Here is a 21261-nt window from a genome sequence, read left to right as displayed (position 1 = left end):
GACTAAGATTTATAGAATATAAATAGAATATATTTATATATATTTACAGGATAGTGATTCTAATAAAGTAACTTTTAATATTTCTTTTTCTAGTCCTGGTATGTTATTTTTGATTAACTGTAACATAAATTTGTTTAGAGTTTTGAAGACTGACACCCATCTATCTATACCAGAATATTCCTTCCTAGTAGTGTTCTTCACACAAAGCTGGTTTTTGGTGGTTTCGAGTCTTAAAATTTTATTTGCCCTTCTTATACAAAAAGCTTTTATGAAGAAGAGATACATTTGTTCATTACTTCCCTAGGAGGCTTTGTAGAGTGTGCATTTCCTTTATCTGGATGGGTAGGGATTTTCATTTAATAGAGAAATTAAACTGATTTATATAGTTTAGTTAGCCTGACATAATTAGGTGGGCCTGCTTCAGATCAAGAAAATACCAGAAAATACTCTAGATTGGGATTAGAAATATACATACCTTTTATCAATGTTAAATTGTTATTTATAGTTGCTTCATTCACTAGAATCATTGCTTGAATGTACTCTGTTAAGGAAAGGAAAAAAGAATGAAAGCTATCAGCAGCAGCATCACCTTTATTCAAGGTCCCAGCTACTGTGCAATTTACATCTTTTATCTCATTTAATCTTTACAACTCCTCTGAGAGGTTCTTATGAGTATCTGTATTAGAGACAAAGAAATTGAAGCTTAGAGGTTAAGCTATTTATTATAGGTTATTTAGCTAGGAAGTGGTATTGGATTCAAATCTAGGTATATCAGACTCATAAAGGAATGGGAAGGAATATGAACCAGTAATTTTATTGCTAGCTTGACCAAGTGGCCAGATAAACTTCTATTGAATGAGTACAAAAAGCATTTTACATAAATGTTAAAGGCACGCTTTAAAATTAAATACCCATTGCATTTTGAAGTTATTTATTACATGTTCTTACAAGCTAACATCTTTTTAAAGTATGATACTTTGTAAAATACTGTGTAATATGAAGTGAGAATTCTCGTGTTAAAATTTTTCATTTTAACAGTACTAATTTTTTTGACAAGCACATAGTAAATTAATATTATAAGAACACCCAAAAGTATTCAGAATAGTCTGAGGAAAAATAAATAGTCTGGGGAAAATTTGCTTGAAAATCGTATGTCCTGATGGAATTTGGAGGTTTCCACATAAAAGTCTTATGTTCTACAAACAACCAGAGTTGAAGAAAAATAAATAGAAAAACCTTGGATGACTGAATGAGTGCCTATGTAGAATGCATGTTTTGCTTTCAGAAGACTAGTAAGGCAAATTCTGCTTAAAGGAGGCAAAATACAGTTACATGTATTTTTACATTAAAAAAAAAGTAGCTGTCACTGTATGATGGAATAATGGGTAATTTTTGTTATGTTTTCTATATATACCAATTGTACAATAAGCAGACATTATGCCCGCCCCAAAGAAAAGATAAAAAGACAAAAAGAAAATGGGGGGAGGGGGGTATAACAGGTAGCCTGAGATAATGAGATAAATGCAGTAGCTATTATCTATAATAATAAAAGCATAATATGCTAATTAGACCAGACAGCCAAACGACCTTCCGGATGTCACTCCGGACATCCTTCTGGACAAAGCCATGGCAGCGGGGGCTGAGGCAGAGGCGGTTAAGGGCTATCAGGGAGGCAGGCAAGCAGTTAGGGGCAGTCAGGCAGACAGGCAGAAGCGGTTAGGGGCGATCAGGCAGGCAGGCGAGCGGTTAGGAGCCAGCAGTCCCGGATTTCAAGAGGGATGTCCGACTGCCAGTTTAGGCCTGATCCCGCAGGGGGATTCCTGCGGGATCAGGCCTAAACTGGCAGTCGGATATCCCTTGAGGGGTCCCGGATTTCAAGATGGTGCAGGCCAGGCTGAGGGACACCCCTCCCATGAATGAATTTTATGCATGGGGCCTCTAGCATCTTAAAATAAGCATCTTCCCCAGTTTTACAAAATAGCCATGGTATGGTAAAAAGCAAGTTTTTATAGAAGCAGAGCATAGAAACATACTAAAAAGCAAATAAAACTGATGTTAGGTTCTTAAAAACAAAGAAATAATTTGACTTTTAAAACAAACTACTGGAAATACAATTATACTGTATACCAATGGGTTACATTAAGTATTAAATGTACTAAGTTTTTATTGCTTTGTACCTTTATTTGTGGCAGACCCATCTTTGATCTTCTGCTTCAGTGACTGCAGCACATTTTGCACTTGCTCAAATATGATGTCCACTTTTCCATCATCCTCCAGTTCCATCCAGAAATTTTTTGCATCCCCTAAGGACAAATCAGTGAATAGTCTAAGATCTCAATAGAAATAAATTGTAGCCTTGGCTGGGTAGCTCAGTTCGTTAGAGTATTGTCCTGAGATGTCAAGTTTGTAAGTTCAATCCCCAGTCAGGGCACAAACAAGTATCAATCAATGAATGCATAAATGGAGGTTTCTCTCTCTCCCTTCCTCTCTCTCTCTCAAATTAATAAATTTTAAAAAACTTAAAAATAGACTGTAATTTCCCCATGGCACATGTTACAAACAGTCTGTTTGGTTTATAAATAAAATCAAGTTTTAATTATCTTTCACCTTCTTTGAGGAAGATGATTTTGGTAATTGTTTCTTAAAAATCTAGATACAAGGAATATGATCTAAGTATGTCACTTGTTTCTGCTAACTTGAAAAATATGATAACTTTAGTGTCACTATTTCTTGACTGGAAAACAAAAGGAATGACTTCATTCAAGGGTGGTAGTGGACATTCACAGACACATTCATTTAAAAACTTTAAGGAATACAACATCCACTGAGTATGGAGGTGGATGGCTTCAGAATGAAACATCTCGACAATGGTTAAAATAATTAAATGTCCAACAATAATGCTTTTTAAATGACTTTTATAGTCCAGCTGGTATGGCTCAGTGGTTGAACACTGAACTATGAACCAGGAGGTTACAGTTCAATTCCTGGTCAAGGTATATGGAAGGTTTCAGGCTTGATCCCCAGCAGGGGGTATGCAAGGAGGCAGCCAATTAATGATTCCCTCTCATCACTGATGTTTCTATCTCTCCCTCTCCCTTCTCTGAAATAAACTTTTAAAAAAGATTTAAAAATAAATAAAATGTCTTTTACATTACTTTAATAACATGAAACAAAATGTTTAAAAGTTTTTATAAAGTTATATAGATGATCCAAAATTTCATTATGCCCAGCAAGCTAACCCCTTAACAACTTCCTAGAGAAATAATCCTTTCAAGTTAAAAACAAAAATATGAGAAAGGCAATTAAAATAAATTGGCAAAAGCAAAATCTCATTTAAACCAGGTTTACAAGTAACAAAAATATCTTAAAATGTATTTGTAAAATGTTAAAATTAATTAATGAAGACTTAAGCAAAAGAGGAACAAAATAATTGCACTTCAGAAAGGTCACTTGAGAAGCCATGATGATTAATGAAAGCCCAGTAAGTTTACAAACTGCCACATTTTCCTTAATAAAAATTAAATCTAGAACCTATAAGTTTGGCCATGGAGTGAGACTCTTCATAAGAAGCTTAGGCCTCAGAGTTCTAACTCTTAACTGGCAAAGTCATCTTACCAATAAAAGATGTCTGGCTAATTGGGGCTGCCTCCAAAGCAGTCTCAGGAGGGGTGCTGTTTCTGTGTTAACATTTTGCCCTGATGTGTACTACCCAAGACTGCCCAGCTTTAATTCCCATTGGTACAACTCAGACAATGCTTCAACATTTAAAACAATGTGAGGACAAAAGAGATGAGAAATGATGCTGTAGAAGCATGCAGGAGCCATAACATGGAGGGCCTTGTGTACAACGCTAAGCAACTTCATTTTTATACAGAAGGCTACAGAGAGCCACTCAAGAGGTTTAAGCATCTTATAATGTGATTAGATTTGTTTCTTATAACACTCATGTGGCAGAGAAAAGAGGGAAGAGTCAAGAATGATTTCTAAGTTTCTGACTCAGGCAACCATATGTATATTAATGGTATGCACTGAGATAGGGAATCAAGGTAGAGGCACATATCAGAAATTCAAATAGGGTGAGTAAAATGGACACACAGGCTTCAGAGTAAGATCTGCTCCATATAGACAAACTTTGGGTCAATATCACACAACTGCTTGCTGAAGAACAGAGTAGATGATTAAGAAGAATGTGTAGGGAATGAGAAGAGGATCTTCTGTAGAACATCAACATGTAAGGGATGAGTACAAGAAAAGGAATCATGGAGACTGAGGAGCAAGGAGGTGAAAGAACAGGAGTGATTAACAGTCTGTGCTTTGGAATTCAGATGTATGTGGGTTTGAATCCCAGCACAGCCACTTAATTAGATGTGTGACTACATCTGTAAAATGGGAATAATAGCATCTACCTCAGAGTTGATGTACACAGATAAACACATGACAGCAAGAAATTACTGTATATAATTTAACAGGGAATACAGTCTTAGACAAAAGAAATTAATCTTTAAATGTGGAATTTTAGAAATCATTCACTAAGTGGAGAAAATATTTTCAGAAGCAGGGCGTTCTCAGAGTCCTTAAAATCATTAAGTTTTTACTGACAGATAACCAACAAAAATCACTGCTTTTAGGCAAAACTATTTGTAAAAGCACTTAACTGATTATTGTTACCATGTTTCTTTTCATGGATAGGACTCAAAACTTCATATTAGGGATTTATCTTTATTGAGGTGGACATTTAAAAGAAGGGTTTTGAAAGGTATTTACAAAGAGCTTTCTATAGCATAATAATCCTCTGGCTTGAGAAAACAAGCAGTGATGCTGAAAGACAGCAATCAGGACTTACATGAATTTTTGTTTTTCAGTGACTATCATTTAAAGCTGTTAGAAATGGCAATACATGATACCAAATTATTCTGACAGGAAGCATGTACAACAAATTACTTAAAAAATGAACAGGGTAGCTCTAGCCGGTTTTGCTCACTGGTTAGAGCATTGGCCTGAAGACTGAAGGGTCTTGGGTTCAATTCCGGTCAGGGCACACACCTCAGTTGCAGGCTCAATCCTGGATGAGGCGTATGCAAAAGGCAACCAATTGATGTGTCTCTGTTTCTCCCCCTCCCTTCCACTCTCTCTATAAATCAATAGAAAAATATCCTTGGGTGAGGATTAACAAAAACAAAACAAAGTGAACAGGGTAAATGCTTAGTCTTGGGATAGATTAATAAAGAGGACACTGACAATATAAGAAAATAAAGCCAATCAGAAAATACGGAAACTATTTGCTTGCAGAATAAATAAATGTAACTAAGCAATTCATATTTATTTGTTCTAGGTTTTTAATATATTGATCTTATGATATCCTTATTATCTCAAACTGCTAAGTTTATTTCTCATATTTCAATGGCTCTTCTTGATCATTTTTCTTCACCTTCTTACTGCAGAAAATTTAACCACAGTAATATTAAGTAAGAAAAGAGGTAACCAACCTCTCTGATAAATGAGATTAAGAGATTCAGTTAATAACTTTTTTGAACAGAGACTAAATGAGTATCATACGAAGAAACATCTGACTGACTTCCATTTCAACAGCAGACCGTATGGTTACTACAAAGTAAACAATTTTAGTCTCTTGCTCCTTATTTGTGCATTGTATGCATACTAAGGGTTATAATCTAAAACAAATATTTCAGTATATTTCGCTAGAAGACAGTTACAAGGAATACAGAACAGGTACTTGAATTGAAAATCAAATTAGTATACTAACATTGCTGCTACTTTTCTCCAGAAATGAAGGCTGGTATGGCTCAGTTGGTTGAGCATTGTCCCAAGTACCAAGAGGTCGCTGATCCATGGTCAGGGCACATGCCCGTGACATGAGAAGGAAACAGATATCTCTCTCTCTCTCTCTCTCTCTCTCTCTCTCCCTCTCTCCCTCCCTTGCTCTCTCTAAAATCAATAAAAACATATTTTAAAAAAATATCCACAATTATCAAAAGGCTATTAAAATATTCTTCCTTTTTCCAATTTCTTGTCTGTGTGAAGCTTCATTTTCTTTACACATTTTAGCCAAAGCAATATATTTGAACAGATTGAATGCAGTAGATATGAGAATCTCTCTTCTAGTAAGCCATCTATTAAAAATTTATAAAAGTGAAAAACAATGGTTTCACTAATTTTTGTTTTTAAAATGCTTATTTTTCACAAAAATATAATTCATGTTAACATGTTTATTATTTTTAAATGAGCCAATTAACTTTTTTATTTTAATCATCATCCAAAGATATGTTTTTTTAAATTGATTTTAGAAAGAGAGGAAGGGAGAAAGAGAAACATTGATGTGAGAGAAACATAAATCGCTTGTCATCTATATGTGCCCTAACCTGGGATTGAACCTGAAACTTAGGTATGTGCCCTGACTTAGAATTGAACCCACAACCTTTTTGGTGTACGGGACAATGTTCCAACCAATTGAGCCACCTGGGAAGAACTAAATTAACATTTTGAAACATCTCGGTTTCAATTTCTAATACAGTAAATATGAACACGTATTATTCACATAAACAAAAGTTGTTTGGGGTTTTAAATACTTTTAAGAGTATAAAGTAGTCCTGAGAGCAAAAGAAAGTTTAAGAACCACTGTTCTAGATAATGGTCCAGTGAAATCAGTACTATATAATCTACAAAAAATTCATATGTAAAGGGCATTAAAACAATTCTATATAATACTGTAGTAGTACATAAATGACACTATGCATTTGTCAAAACCCAAAGAACTTTAAAGCACAAAGAGTTAACTTGAACGTATGCAAATTTTAAAATATCATTTAAGAGGTTAGGGATCCATGGAAGAAATGAATGTAGACTGTGACAAGAGAATCTAATTGTATTAAAAATGTATAGACAATCTCCCTGAAGAGCTGGGTGGAAAAGGTATTGACCTAAATAACTGGAAATAAGTGAAGTCTAAAAGTAACAGTAACTGTGCACAGCACTGCTGTTTCCCACCTGGGAATAAATTTACATTTCTGATACTATTATACATACTAGTATACAGGCATACCTTGTTTTACTGTGCTATGCTTTATTGTACTTCACAGATGTTGCATTTTATACAAATCAAAGGCAAGACCCTCCACCAGCAAAAATATTACAATTTGCTTTGATATTTTTTTGTGGTGGTCTGGAACCCAATCCCCAATATCTACAAAGTATGCCTGTCTACTGAAATTGAGCAATTATGTAAATGGATCAGATGGTCAGAGCCACATTTCTCAATGTTGGAATGGAAGTTTACAGATAAGCAAGGAGTAGGCTAGAATGATCCACATAGTAATGGATTAGAGTCGGACAAATCAATACAGTCACGTTTAGCTTAATATAGACTCACATGGTTACATATAGAAATACATATAGATATGTATACACAGGTTAGTACACACATATATTGCCATGCTGTCACTGAGAGGGCCTAAACCAATGGAACTCCAGTACAAAGAGCATACCTATTGACCATATCTTGGTTTCTAATACAATTTTCCAATGAAAGGAAACAGAGTATATTCAAGAAATGGCTGATTCTAGGACTGGGACAGGAAATATATGTGAGCCTGGAGCATCTTCTAATTCCATAAAATAAAGAAGTACTAAAAAACAAACAAAGTAAAACAAAACCCACCTACATTAATGGGAGTATGTTAAGGGGACACAGAGCCAACTGAAAGAGCTCCCAATGGCCAATCCTGGGACAATTTAAGTAACAAAATAAAGCAGTACTAGATTATAACCCAAAGTATAAAATAAGTATCCATTAATATATAAATAAATGACTGAATAAATACAAAGGTGGGGGAAAGGAGACAAATCTCCCATATAGAACAATTCCAAATAATTAACGTAAATATTCTGCTCTGGAAGAAGAGGAGCATAAAATCCCCATGGATTAAATGTGGGCAGCACATAGTGACTTCCTGTCAAAGAGTACAGTAAGGAAAGGGAAATTTTTTTAAAAAGTCATTTACAGTAGAGAAATAATACAACACTCTCAGCCAGGTGATCAAGCTCAGTATCAAAAGTGAGAAATCATGTTGATAAATATACCCTTGATATGATATGGTAAAATGGCACTTTACATCCCACAACCTTCTAACCCTACTCATGAGGAAAAAAAGCAGTCAACAATTCCAATAGAGGAGCATCCTAAAAAATACCTGGATACAAAATCCTACAAAATCAAAACCAAAGGAAGTCTGAGGAATGTCACATCTAAGAGGATCCTAAGAAGATATGACAAGATAATGTAATATGGTATCCTGGATGGGATCATGGAACAGAAAAAGACATCAGGCAAAAACTAAGGAAATGGGAATAAACCATGGACTTTAGTTCATAATAGTGTGTCACTTCTGGTTCATTAACTGTAACAAATGTACCAGCCAAATGTAAGACATTAATCATAGGCAAAACTGGGTGCAGGAATACGGGAACTCTCTGTACTATCCTCTCAATTTTTCTGTAAATCCAAATGTTTTCTAAAAAACAAATATTTTTTAAAGTAACTTAAAGTACTGACTTAGCATTATAGATACATAATTATAAAGAGAGTTAAAAATGTTGGCTAGATCAGAATAAACCCTTAATTCCTCTGAATTTAGAACAGGCAATTGCAATTAAACACCTTGAAAATTCCACAATTCAGCTTCATTAAGTAATCTACATACTTTTAAACAAAGTTTAACAATGGTTTTTCAACCTACCATTTTTTTCTCCCATCTTTTGGTGTCGTTTATAAAGATAAAACTCTTCAAAATTAACCTTAACAAAGGATTGAATCACTTTGATTGGAGAATGTAACTGGAATCCAACTGTGGTCTCTATGAAATTTGCAGTCCTCAGAGAAAATGCATCATTGTGCCATTCTAAACCCAGAATTCTTTGATACTTGAATGTTCAAATAGAAATTTTTGTTGAAGAAACTTTCAGAAATGACTAGTCCAACATAATGACATGTCCACGAATCTTCAATCAAATATTTATAGTTGTATCAGATCACTGACAATACCTTTATAAAAATAAAAACCAACTCCATCTTTTGGTTCATAAATGCATAAAACATTCTGTAAAGAAAACAATAAAAAAGTTGCATATTTGTAAAGAATAAAACATGTAAGAAGAGAATGTCATATACTAATAGCTCTATCTTTTAAAACACCATGAACTATTATGAAAAGACTATTAACCAGAAATTGTATAAAATATCAAAATTACGAAAATTACAGAGAAATTCAGAATTGCCAGTATTTAATATATGTTTAACTGACATAAACTAACCCCACTTTATAAATTTTATACTTCATAAAAACTTTTAGGATGGATATAATAATGCTAACTATCCTAGGGTTGCAGTGAGAATAAGACTTAATTACTTAGAATAGTCCCTGAAACATACAAAGGACAAAATAAATGCTAGCAATAATGATTACTTTTTCAGTAAATATATTTTAAAAACAAAATTTGGATTTTAGTATATATAATTTTTTATAATCTTTCACTGAAAACATATTATATACACTTTCCCCTAGTCATTAATGTTTTTCTATAATATGACTTTTAAGTGACTATATAATGAATGTACTTTGGTCAGTAATACATATACTAAAATACACTAAAAAATTTTAATAACTAAAATTTAATAAGTTATTAATTAGTAATATAAATAAACCTCTATATTGAACATATAGATTGTTTCTATTTTTTCAGTAATAATGCTGGAATCTGCTTTATGCATATCTATGTTTATTTCCTTAAGATATGCAGCTAGAGGTGGAACTAACAGTCAAAAAGATATCAATAATTTTCAGCCTCAAGATATTAGTCAACATATGATAAATTCTTCTCCCAATCCCAAATGCAGAGAAATATTAAAATATTTTTAAAAATTTAAAAAGATGTAATCATGCTGAGAACAAAAAGGGAATTCTCGATGGACCAAGTCTGTGAGACCTCTCTGGGGAAAGAAAACAGAAGAGAAGCTGTAGAGATAATGCCAACTACTATCATAACATAGTAAAAGGAAGAGCAAAATCTCTCAGAGGAGACCAGGGCACAACCAAGAGTCATCAAACATCTGAGGAAAGCTACACGATGACAGAGACTTAACAAGCCCACAAATGGATGGACTTAAATTCAAGAGAATAGAGCATCCTGAAAATAAGTTAAAAACAAATGTTATTGTTTTTAATATCCTCAAAGAGCACAAGAAGAAAACCTCAAGAAGTGAGGATATTTTTCCCATTGATTTTAGAGAGAGTAGAAAAGAGGGTGGTAGAGGGAGAGTGAAGAGAGAAATACTGATGTGTCTTTGTCACATCAATTGGATGCCTTCCACACACGCCCTGACTGGGGCCAGGGATGGGATCTGCAACCCAGGTAAGTGCCCCTGACTAGGAACAGAACCCACAACCCTCCTGGTACCCAGGCCAACCCTCTAACCACTGAATTATGCTGGCCAGGGCCAAATACATACAACTTTTAAAATACCCAATTAGATATCTTGAATGTAAAAACAGTTGTTGAATAAACTCAACAGATGACTGACTAATAGCAGAGACTCAGATGAAGAGCCATTTAGTAAGCTGGAAGATTGACTTAAGCAAATCATTTAAAACACAGAGCAAATAAACAATAAGTGGAGGAATAAAATAGGGAGAATGAAGAGGCAATAAAGACCAGAATTTCTCAGAACTGTAAAACACGCAAGCCCACTAAGGGCTCCTTGAGTACCAATCAGGATAAAATTCTGAACATACACTGCTAAACAAACTGTGGATAAACTTCAGAATATCAAGAATAAAAACATGCCCCGCCGGCGTGCTCAGTGGTTGATTCCCAGGTCAAGGCACATGCCTGGGTTGCAGGCTCGATCTCCAGAAGGGGGCATGCAGGAGGCAGCCGATCAATGATTCTCTCTCATCATTTTAAAAATAAATAAATAAATAATTCAGGTATAACTAAGAAAACTTAGAGCTAACCTCAATTTAAAAAGAGAAATAAAAAAATAAGAAATGAAAGATATAAAGAGAAGCATGGTAAATAAGATGACAAGGGAAAGTCCAAATATGTTAATAATCAAGTGAATGTGTTAACCTTACTATTAAAAAGGCAGACTCTCAGATTGGATTCCACGCATGACCTAGCTATGGTATTTTTATTTTTATTAATTTTATTAATTTTAAAAATATTTTATTGATTTCAGAGAGGAAGGGAGAGAGAGAGATAGAAATGATGAGAGAGAATCATTGATCAGCTGCCTTCTGCTTGCCCCCTACTAGAGATCAAGCCTGCAACCTAGGCATGTGCCCTGACCAGGTATCAAACCGGACCTCCTGATTTATAGATCGACCCTGGTAGATGCTCAATGACTGAGCCACACTGGCTGGGCAAGCAATGGTATTTTCAAATAAAGAGACCCACTTAAATCTTACAAAATATCACTGAAAGGTTGAATGGAGGGAATGTGAAAAAAAGACATACCAGCAAAAATAAAAAAACATATCAAACAAAATAGAATTTAATATGAAACAAAAGAGACAAGGAAATATTTTACACTGACAAGAACAATTCACCATGACTATGTAATTGAAATTGATTTAATACAAAGTAAGCTCAAGAAGTAAAAATCCCAATTAAGGAATAACTATAAAAAAGAAATTTTAAAAGAATAACTGAAGATCTTAGAAGAGCTGCATGCCACACATCCTCACCTCTCACTCCCAGCATACTATGTCCATAAAGTTTCCTAGATGAATTCCATAGAACTTTCAAGGAACATATAATTTTTATAGTATACAAAAATTCCAGAGCAGGAAAAATAGGGGAAGTCATCAAACTTGAAAGTTCAACATTGGAAGGTTTCTAAATGTAAATTTTTATATTAACAGATAAATGGAGGAAAACTCATCTCAGATGCAGAAAAACAAAATTTAAAAATTCAATGAAAATTGACAACTATTGAAGGGAAGAAGGCAAATTGTTATCGAACTAGTAATAAAAGAGAACTCTTTAATCTGATAAAGACTATTCTACTAAAATCTTGCATACTCAATAATGAAACTTCAGAGGCATTTTCATTAAAGTCGGGCACAGGATGAGGATACTTGCCACAGCTGCTCTTATTCAGCATTGTACTGAAAGTCTTAGAAAAAGGCAGTAAAATAAAAAGAAACCTAAATCTTGTAAAGAAGAAAAAAAATCTGCAAATAAACAAAAACAAAATAAAGTTAAAAGCCAAGCAAAGGGTTCAGAGAAAATGTAATATATTTTCACAATAGTAACAAAAAAAGGATATTGCCATTAGACACTGAAAATTTTTTTTAAAATTATACAGGATACACAGTATCCAGGACACATAAAGAACTCCTTCAATCATTAAGAAAAAGATGACTAAATATAAAACGGGTACTCTATTAAAGAAATCATATAACTTTACATAAGTTGTAAGTTAATAAACATGAGTAGATACTGCAACCTTATTAATAATCAGAGAATGAGATCTTTAAAAAACAACTAAAATTTTATCCATCAGATGGGCAAAAAGTAAGATAATATCTCGTGTTGGTCTAGATCAGTGATTTTCAACCTTTTACATCTCATGGCACACAAACTAATTACTCAACTTCTGCTCCACACCAAAACATTTATTTTTTGCCAATCTGACAAAAAACAAAAAACAGGTATAATTTTGATTCATTCGCAAAAGATGGCTATTATTGTGTTGGCTGTTGTCATTTTTCTATTTGTCAATCTAAGGGAAAAGAGGTCAGTGCCCCTGACTAAAAGGCATTTCATATTTTAAAAATTCTTGCAGCACACGATTGAAAATTGCTGGTCTAGATTATAAGGAAACTGAATTCTAAAAAAACTACTTATGAGATGTGTAAATTAGTAGAAATATTTTGAAGACAAATTTGGCAAGACCTATTAATTTTAAAAATGTTCATAATTTAAAACCAAGCAATTCCACTTTTAGGTATGTATCTTGAGAAATACCACATGTACACAAGAAAATACATACAAGGGTTTCTCTGCAGCATTATCAGGTGAAAAACTGCAAACAACCTAAAGTTCATCAAAAGGAGAATGACAGCCCTAGCCGGTTTGGCTCAGTGGATAGAGTGTCGACCTGCAGACTGAAGGGTCCCAGGTTTGATTGCGGCCAAGGGCACATGTCCGGGTTGTGGGCTTGATCCCCAGTAGGGGGCATGCAAGAGGCAGCCAATCAATGATTCTCTCTCATCATTGATGTTTCTATCTCTCTCTCCCTCTCCCTTCCTCTCTGAAATCAATAAAATATATTTTTTTTTAAAAAGGAGAATGACCAAATGTGCTATACAGTGAGTAACACATAAAACAAAACAGATTTTAATATGGAAACCAATAATAAGAGAAAAAGATAGATAATTTACATTAACAAAACAATTCAGTTAAAGAAATGAGCCATACATAACATAATGAGCTATAAATAACATGAATACACTGCAAAAACATTGTCAAGTGAAGAGTTATAGAATTACATAGTATACTATTTCCCTTTTTAAAAATTATAAATCCATATATGCACCTATTGAGACGTTAAGTATAAAAAAAGGACTTGAAGGCTCTGCACCAGTCTTTGCTGGAGGGGGGTGGAGGCAGGCGGGAATTCAGGGACTGTAGATTGTTCTCTTTATCCATCTGTAAAGTTCTAATTTTGTAAAAGAAAATGTAGTGTACTTAATTTAAAAAGCATATAGTTTTCAAAAGGGACTGTCCATTTTAAAGCTTTCCGGAGCATATTGCCAAACTGCTTTCTAGAAAGGTCCTACCAATTTATACGTCCACCTACAGCATATAAGCACACTCGGTAATAGGTTCTTTTTAAAAAAGCTCTCACCAGTGTTCATAACTTCTAAAAATTTAAAAATAACTGAACTTATGCCCAGCCTGTGTCGCTCAGTGGTTGAGCATCGACTTCTGAATCAGGTCACAGTTCGATTTCTGGTCAGAGTATATGCCTGCTTTTTGGGCTTGATCCCAGTGGGGGTGTGCAGAAAGCAGCCAATCAATGATTCTCATCATTGATATTTCTATGTCTCTCTCCCTTTCCCTTCCTCTGAACTAAAAATTTAAAAAAATCAATAAAGATTTTAAAAAATAACTGAACTTTCAAAGGTAACACATGTTTAGTGGAGAAAATTTGCAAAACATAGTAAAGCATAAAGAGGAAACTTTAGTTTGGCTGTTGTGGTTCAGTGGTTAGAGCCTCGACCCATGAACCAGGTCATGGTTAGATTCCAGGTCGGCAAATGCCTAGGTTTCCGCGGCGTGCAGGAAGCCTTGAATGGATGATTCTCTCTCATCCTTGATGTTTTTATCTCTCCCTTCCTCTCTCTGAAATCAATAAACATTTTCTTTAAAAAGAAAATTTAAATCACTCACAATTTCACCATCCAGAGACAACCAATGTTAATATTTTGGAGTATAAGAGGGATTTTAAAATTTGTTGATATATTTCCGCTTTTCACTTTTGGCAGAGAAGTAGTTCCACTTCAATTTACGGTTCCTTCTCCTTTTAAAAAATAGGGTCTTATGAAACTGTGACCATTTCCTGTATTCCTTGTTTTAATTATATAACACTAATGAACAAAACGTGTAGATAAGTCATGTATCAGGCACACTACTTCCCTTGTTCTTATTCTGCATAACAATCAGATAGATTAGCATGTCGGTTTTTCTAGTGAAAGTGGCAGAAACAAAATAAAAGGAACCAGGTGGTATGGTTTCAGAGTTCGTTGTTTTTTTTTATTCCATCTACCGCCTCAGTTACCCCTTTCCTTAGCCTCATTCATCAAAACATACACAACTTACTGCAGGTTTCCACAAGCCGAAGAGCACAGTTAATCACAACTGTTCCTTATTTTCATTACTCACTGATTAACTAATTACTCACTGGGTTGTGGTTAATGAGTCAGGTGCTCCTAGGATCGGATCTTAACCGCGTGAAACTGGACAAATGATTTTACTTACTTAGGGCTCGTGTAGTCTTACCTGTGAAATGGGTCAGTGGTTAAACGTTCAAGTTCTGCTTCTGGATTTTACACTGCAGTCCATTTCCTGCGGCCCTCTTACAGCCTCGGGGTCCTGGCTGCTTAGGAATCACCTCACATGAAGGTGTAAACTGCAAGATCTAGACTGAAATGGGGGTTGAGGACTTGGTGCGCCCCAACTCCCCGCTCCGGCCCGGGACGGGACGGCACGTGGGTGAAGGAAGGGAGGTGGCAAGGGCTTCCCCGGCGTTCCGTTCCCAGGTCCTGGGCCGCAGGACCCGTCAGGGAGCCACCCCCGGCCGTGCCTCGCCTACACGGGCGCCACTGCGTTTTCCTTGCCGCCCGCCAGACCTGAAGGCAGCACTCCGCACGCGAGGTTGGGTTCACCGCAGGTCGGGACCCTCTCCGACTCCACTCCACCGAGATCGCACGGCCCCAGGTGCCCCCTGGCCGGGAAGTACTTCACCATTTACTAGCTCTCACCGCGGCCAGAGGAAGGACCGCCCCCCGGTAACATCCAGGCCTACCACACGCGAACCTGAAGGGGAGGAGTCGGACACCTCCCGGCCCGCTGCCCTGTGCTTGCACCGCGCACGGCGGCCACGCCTCCGACAGCCGCGCGCGAGCCGCCGGCAACGCGGAGGCGCCGAAGCGCCGCCGGCCGATTTGCTGACGGCGTTCTCGCGTGCTCTCGCGCTCTCTCGCTGGGCCAATGGGGATACCGGCAGTCGAGAGGCCGGCTTCACAGGCGTGGTGGCGCAGCTGTTTCCTCCGGTAGGTGCTTGGCTGCCATCTTGTGTGTGGCTGAGTCTGGGCTTCCCGGCGCTTGAAAACATAGTCAGCGGCTTAAGGTGTAGAGGGGTCCCGAGGGAGCTGTGGAGGACGGGGCGGGGGTGTGGGTGTGAGGGCGCAGATCGGCGCCTTCTCACTTCCCTGAAAGGGAAAAGTCTTCTTGGCCCGGTTCTCGGCCCTGGCTAGAGCGGTGAACGGTAGTGGTGGCTTCGGTTGGCTCGTCTTTGTGAGGGCCTGGTGGGACCCGTGATGCCTTAAAATCGAGTCCTGGAATTCCAGGAAGCTGTTCCAATCATGTTTGCCTCGGAGATTTCGGCCCTCCACCTTCACTCACAAAGGAGGTTGGCTGGTGGTGGACTATCTGGTACAGAAAGGAACAGGCTGGTAGGTAGTGAAAGGGGGCGAGAGGGGGCCCCCGCCTCGCCGTTATGCTCAGGTTGGAAGGAGACGTCTTCGTTTCCCGCTTTGGCGAAGAGCGGCCGCCGAGGTGTGTGCTCTTCCCCACAGTTATCCCTGGACTGAGGCCAGCACTTGGTCCCAGGGGGCGTCAGGTCCTGCGTTCGGGCAGTTTTGTTCATTAGCGTGCAGCCGGCACTCCCGCTGCGGTCTTTTTTAAACGCCGGAAGGTGCTGGTCTTTGTAGAAACAGGGGGAGTGCAGGCGAAATTTGGTCAGATCTTGGTTTCCCTGGTGACGAGGGAGGGTGAGCAGTGTTTGGGTCGGCCTGGCCGAGCCTGGCCGCGGCGCCGTGGGCCTGGGCGGCCTTCCTGCGGGAACGCAGCCTAACGTCTGAGCTCTTTTTCGGTTGGAAGGAAGGACACAAGTACCTCCTATTTATTCTCTCTCTCTCTTTTTTTTTTAAATCGAAGTAGGAAACACGCGTTGTCTAATTTGAGGGGGAAATTTTATCAGATTCGAGAACCTAGCCTAGCCGATAAAAGACTAATATTTTGTGATTAACTTTAGCAGTTTTGACATGCATGAGAAGAAAGCAAAGCTATTCATCTTACTGCCTTGAGTTTAGTTTTCAATTATTCAAAGTTAACTGGTGGCCCAACAGAGTCAACAGTACCGTGTGTTTTGTTGCAGGAATACCAAAGAAAACAGCAGTAAAATAATTAAATATTTTATTTTAAAAATTTGCTTTTTAATTCGAATTTTATAAAACATAAATTGCAAGGGTTCCGGGATCAATAATTTATATTTTTATTTTTTTACTTACTGATTTTACAGAGAGAGAGGGAGGGAGGGAAGCCGATTTGTTCCACTTATGCATTCATTCGTTGATTCTTTTTTTATTTTTACTATTTTATAAAATATATTTTTATTGATTTCAGAGAAGAAGGGAGAGGGAGAGAGAGGGAGAAACATCAATGATGAAAGAGAATCATTAATTGGCTGCCTCCTGTATACCCCCCCACTGGAGATCGACCCCTGCAATCCTGGGCATGTCCCCTTCATCAGAATCGAACCTGGAACCTTGAGTCCACAGGCTGACGCTCTATCCTCTGAGCCAAACCAGCAAGGGCTATTGATTCTTTTTTTTTTAAATTTGATTTTAGAGAAAGGGGGAAGGGAGAGAAACATCAATTTGTTGTTCCACTTATTTATGTATTCATTGGTTGATTCTTGTACTTGCCCTAACCAGGGATCAAACCCTCAACCTTGGCATATTGGACTATGCTCTAACCAACTGACTTACCCTGCTAAGGCCTCAAGTAGCAATAATTTAGTGTTGAATTGAAGCCTAAGGTACGTTAGAAATCTGTTAACATAAGAAAACATTCAAACTTGTAAAGAAATTTTGTGAGTTTATGTAAGCCAAACTGTTAACCATTGTCAGGAAGCAGAATCTCAATGTATTGGGAGAATGCTCCAGAGAATGGCGATTTTTTACCTTGTTTTATACATTACAACCAAAAGAGGAGATGTAAGTGGTTTACATGACATCCATTGCTGATAGATTAGGGAAGTGGGAGAAAGCAAAGCAGGGATTGGATAAAAAGTAAAACGATAGACACATACTTCTTTTACATAGGTGGGTGCAGGATAGTTAACAGTCAACAATGAACTCAATAACTGAGGGGATTTGTGGTCTCCGCTCACTGGTGCCTGTGCTGTGCTTTGAGGGGTCCAGAAAAAAGGAAAATTACTTTGACATTCTGACTATATGTTATCGTAGATGCAAAAACGACAAAAGACTCAGTTAAAGTAAAGATTGACCTTTGTCAGGGAAGATACCAGCCTACGACATGACTAACCATGATAACTGCTTTTAGTTCAAGTTTTAAATTCAGACCTTACGTCTTTGAGTTTGCAAGACCACCACACAGGCCTTTCCTGAGCTTGTCAGGTTAACATGTGGCCCCTTTTCATCCACAAATCAGTGGCTAAGAAACACAAGTTTTCTAGAAAATGTGACTTTTAGTTCATTTGAACTTTATTTGTTGCTTCCAATTTGTACATATAATTATTAAGGATTGATTCATATCCTTTTTGTGAGGTCTGTTTATGAACTATAGAGAAATTTAGATAATGAAGATAAGCCCTAAGTGAAAATGCTCTATATGCCATTTTTTTTCGTGAAAGCATGCATGAATTACCAAAATTATCAGTGTCATAGATCTCTTACTGCTTTTCTAGTTTCTTTTTAACACCAGTCAAAAATACTTCAACTTTAAAATTTACTATATTGTATAAGTATATTCTGTAATTTTAAGCAGATAAATAATCTATATATATAAAAACCCAGGGACCATTACGGCAGAATGATCTGTCACTATGACGTGCACTGACCACCAGGGGGCAGGCACTCAATGCAGGAGCTGCCCTCTGGTGGTCAGTGCGCTCCCACAGCTGGAGCGAGACTCAGCAAGAAGCCAGGCTCACTGCTGACCAGTGCAGCTGCAGCAACGCTAAGGAGCTGCTAGCCAAGCGGTAAGGAGCAAGCAGGTGGGCAGTTAGGAGCGAGGGGTCCTGGATTGCAAGAGGGCGCAGGCCGGGCTGAGGGACCCTTCCCACTCTCGTGCATGAATTTCGTGCATTGGGCCTCTAGTTTGAAAATAGGTATCTTCAAATTTTTCTTTCAGAAATATAGTGCTATAGACATAATAACAATCGGATGATTCTTAGAAATTTTTAAAATAATCACTTTTGTATGAACAATACTAAGTAACTTTAAGTAAAGTGATTTAACTTAGATTGGTATGTTAGAGATTACTTTTCATAGCAATCTCATAATATATACAAGTTTAGAGTCTTTTCCCAATATCAAATGATGTATGCTGTGTAATTTCTAAAATTTTTTGATAACTTTTAAATGAATGTGCTATTTTGTGACAGAATATAGATTAAAATTTGTCTAGCCCAGCTGGTGTGGCCCAGTGGTTGAGCACCAACCTATGAGGAAGTCAGGTTTCAGTTTCCAGTCAGGGCACATGCCCTGTTTGCAGGCTTGATCCCCAGTGTGGGATCATTCATGTTTCTGTCTCTCTCTCCCTCTCGTTTCCTCTCTGAAATCAAGAAAAAAATAAATAAAATTTCTCTAAATCAGTATAACAATAAAAACTGCTCTCAGAACATGTTCGGAATTCTAACATTTGATACTTTAAAAATCTGAATGCTTTAAAGCAAAGCTTTTAGAGTACTTTTTTAAATTAAAAATCTCATTTAAAATGTGATAGGTTCCCTACCCCAGTAACTGAAAAGCCAAGTTGCAAATAATAATAATTCTTTTAAAAATCATTTTTGAAATCTAGAAATACCTTGTTGTGCTTTGTAATGTAGGCAGACAGACATGAGCAGAGCAAGAAGGATGGGCCAGGTACAAAAGGTCACCAGGGTGGGAAACCCTAGGTGCCTAGGAAAGGACAATTGTAGGGTAGAATCTTGCTCCCAGGGTGAACTTTCCTCCCTTAGAATATCTCTTGTCCTGTAGTTTGGACCCCCCTGACCTTTCCTCCCGAGAGATAACATCTAGGCCTCAGTTGTATTTCAGCTTCAGGGTCAGAAAAGTAAAAAAAAAAACCAGACCAGCAATCCCATGGATGACCTCAGGACCAGCTGCATTGGATCATGACCCCCTGCCCTGGTGCCAACCAATCAGTGGAGACTTAGACCCTGAAAGGACACACCTGGAAAGCTGCTGAATATTCCATTGAGATCTTCCCCTGGGACCTCCCCTAAAATCTCCACCCTTAAAACCCTTAGGACAGAGGACCCAGTGAGCTCTCCTTCCAGGGAGCATACTCTTGCCTTTCCCTCTACACTCCCCCATCCCAGGCTCGTTACCTGCTTCCTCACTCCTAAGCTTCCAGGGCCCTTCCTTTGCCTCTATAACTTGTTTCCTAAGCCCATTTCTTCTAGGCATTACTTTTTCTATTTCTGTGATTAACCAAGTAAATGTTCTCTTATAGTTTGGGTCTTGGCTCTGAATTCTTTCCTAGCCAGAATTCAAATACTGAGGTTGCTGAACCCAAGTCTGGTCTGACCCCACTGATCTAACACCTGATGCCATTCCTGATGCCTACAACAGAGTTTTATATATATAATAGAGGCCCTATGCACAAAAATTTGTGCACTCGGGGTAGGGGGGTCCCCTCAACCAGGCCTGTGCCCTCTTGCAGTCTGGAACCCCTCGGGGGATGACCACCTGCTGGCTTAGGTCTGCTCCCCGGGGGATTGGGCCTAAGCTGGCAATCAGACATCCCTCTGGCAGCCCGGGAGCCCTCGGGGGATGTCTACTTGCCAGTGGGGAGCAGGCCTAAGCTACAGTCTGACATCCTTAGTGCTGCTGAGGAGGTGGGAGAGGCTCCCAACACTACCGCTGTACTGGCAGCCATCAGCCTGGCTTGTTGCTGAGCAGAGCTCCCCCTGTGGGAGCGCACTGACCACCAGGGGCATCCCCTGCATTGAGCGCCTGCCCCCTGGTGGTCAGTGTGTGTCATAGTGACCAGTCATTCCCAGTCTTTCTGCTCTTAGGGTCAGTTTGCATATTACCCTTTTATTATATACTAGAGGCCCGGAGCACAAAAATTTGTGCGGTCGGGGGTCGGGGGGAGGGGGGTCCCCCATCCCGGACAGTGCCCTCTCGCAGTCTGGGACCCCTCGGGAGATAATGACCTGCTGGCTTAGGCCTGCTCCCAGGTGGCAGAGGGCACACCCAATCCCTAAGTGCAGCCCCTGGTCAGGCTCAGAGCAGGGCTGATTGGGGAGTTGGGGCGCACCCCCCTGTCATGCACAGAGCAGGGCAGATCGGGAGGTTGCTATACCATCCTCAGTCACACTCAGGATGGGGCCGATTGGGGGGTTGGGGCACCGCCCCCTGTCACACTCAAGGCAGGGTCGATGGGGAGTTTGCGGCGCCACCCCCTGTCACGCACAGAGCAGGG

At 38.4% G+C, this 21261-nt stretch overlaps 2 protein-coding genes across 13 annotated transcripts in view; one reads left to right on the top strand and one right to left on the bottom strand.

The window, feature by feature from the left end:
- SETDB2 (SET domain bifurcated histone lysine methyltransferase 2) overlaps nt 1–15591 on the bottom strand; it is a 107141-nt gene extending 91550 nt beyond the window's left edge. For 2 of the 4 annotated variants that reach the window (XM_070409078.1, XM_070409080.1), the window contains exons 1-4: nt 15082–15590; nt 8754–9113; nt 2178–2303; nt 476–541 (exon numbers count right to left, since the gene is read on the bottom strand). In XM_070409078.1, the coding sequence (XP_070265179.1) occupies nt 476–541; nt 2178–2303; nt 8754–8769 (208 nt within the window). In that variant the 5' untranslated portion in view covers nt 8770–9113; nt 15082–15590. Of the gene's footprint in view, nt 1–475; nt 542–2177; nt 2304–8753; nt 9114–15081 lie in introns of all 4 variants that reach the window. The other 2 variants (XM_070409082.1, XM_070409079.1) reach the window with 2 other exon arrangements.
- A 186-nt stretch (nt 15592–15777) lies between these two features.
- The window catches only part of CAB39L (calcium binding protein 39 like), a 157467-nt gene continuing 151983 nt past the window's right edge, over nt 15778–21261 (top strand). For 3 of the 9 annotated variants that reach the window (XM_070409074.1, XM_070409073.1, XM_070409069.1), the window contains exon 1: nt 15789–15854. The gene's annotated coding sequence lies outside the window, so the exon portion shown is untranslated. Of the gene's footprint in view, nt 15855–15921; nt 16257–21261 lie in introns of those variants that run through there. The other 6 variants (XM_070409075.1, XM_070409077.1, XM_070409071.1 and 3 more) reach the window with 4 other exon arrangements.

Source organism: Myotis yumanensis, unplaced genomic scaffold, assembly GCF_028538775.1.
Source record: "Myotis yumanensis isolate MYYU_CA2020_CCGP unplaced genomic scaffold, mMyoYum1.0.hap1 SCAF_3, whole genome shotgun sequence".
Lineage (NCBI taxonomy): Eukaryota > Metazoa > Chordata > Mammalia > Chiroptera > Vespertilionidae > Myotis > Myotis yumanensis.
The sequence above is the reverse complement of the archived record's forward strand: the minus strand, read 5'-3'. Positions and strand labels throughout refer to the sequence as shown.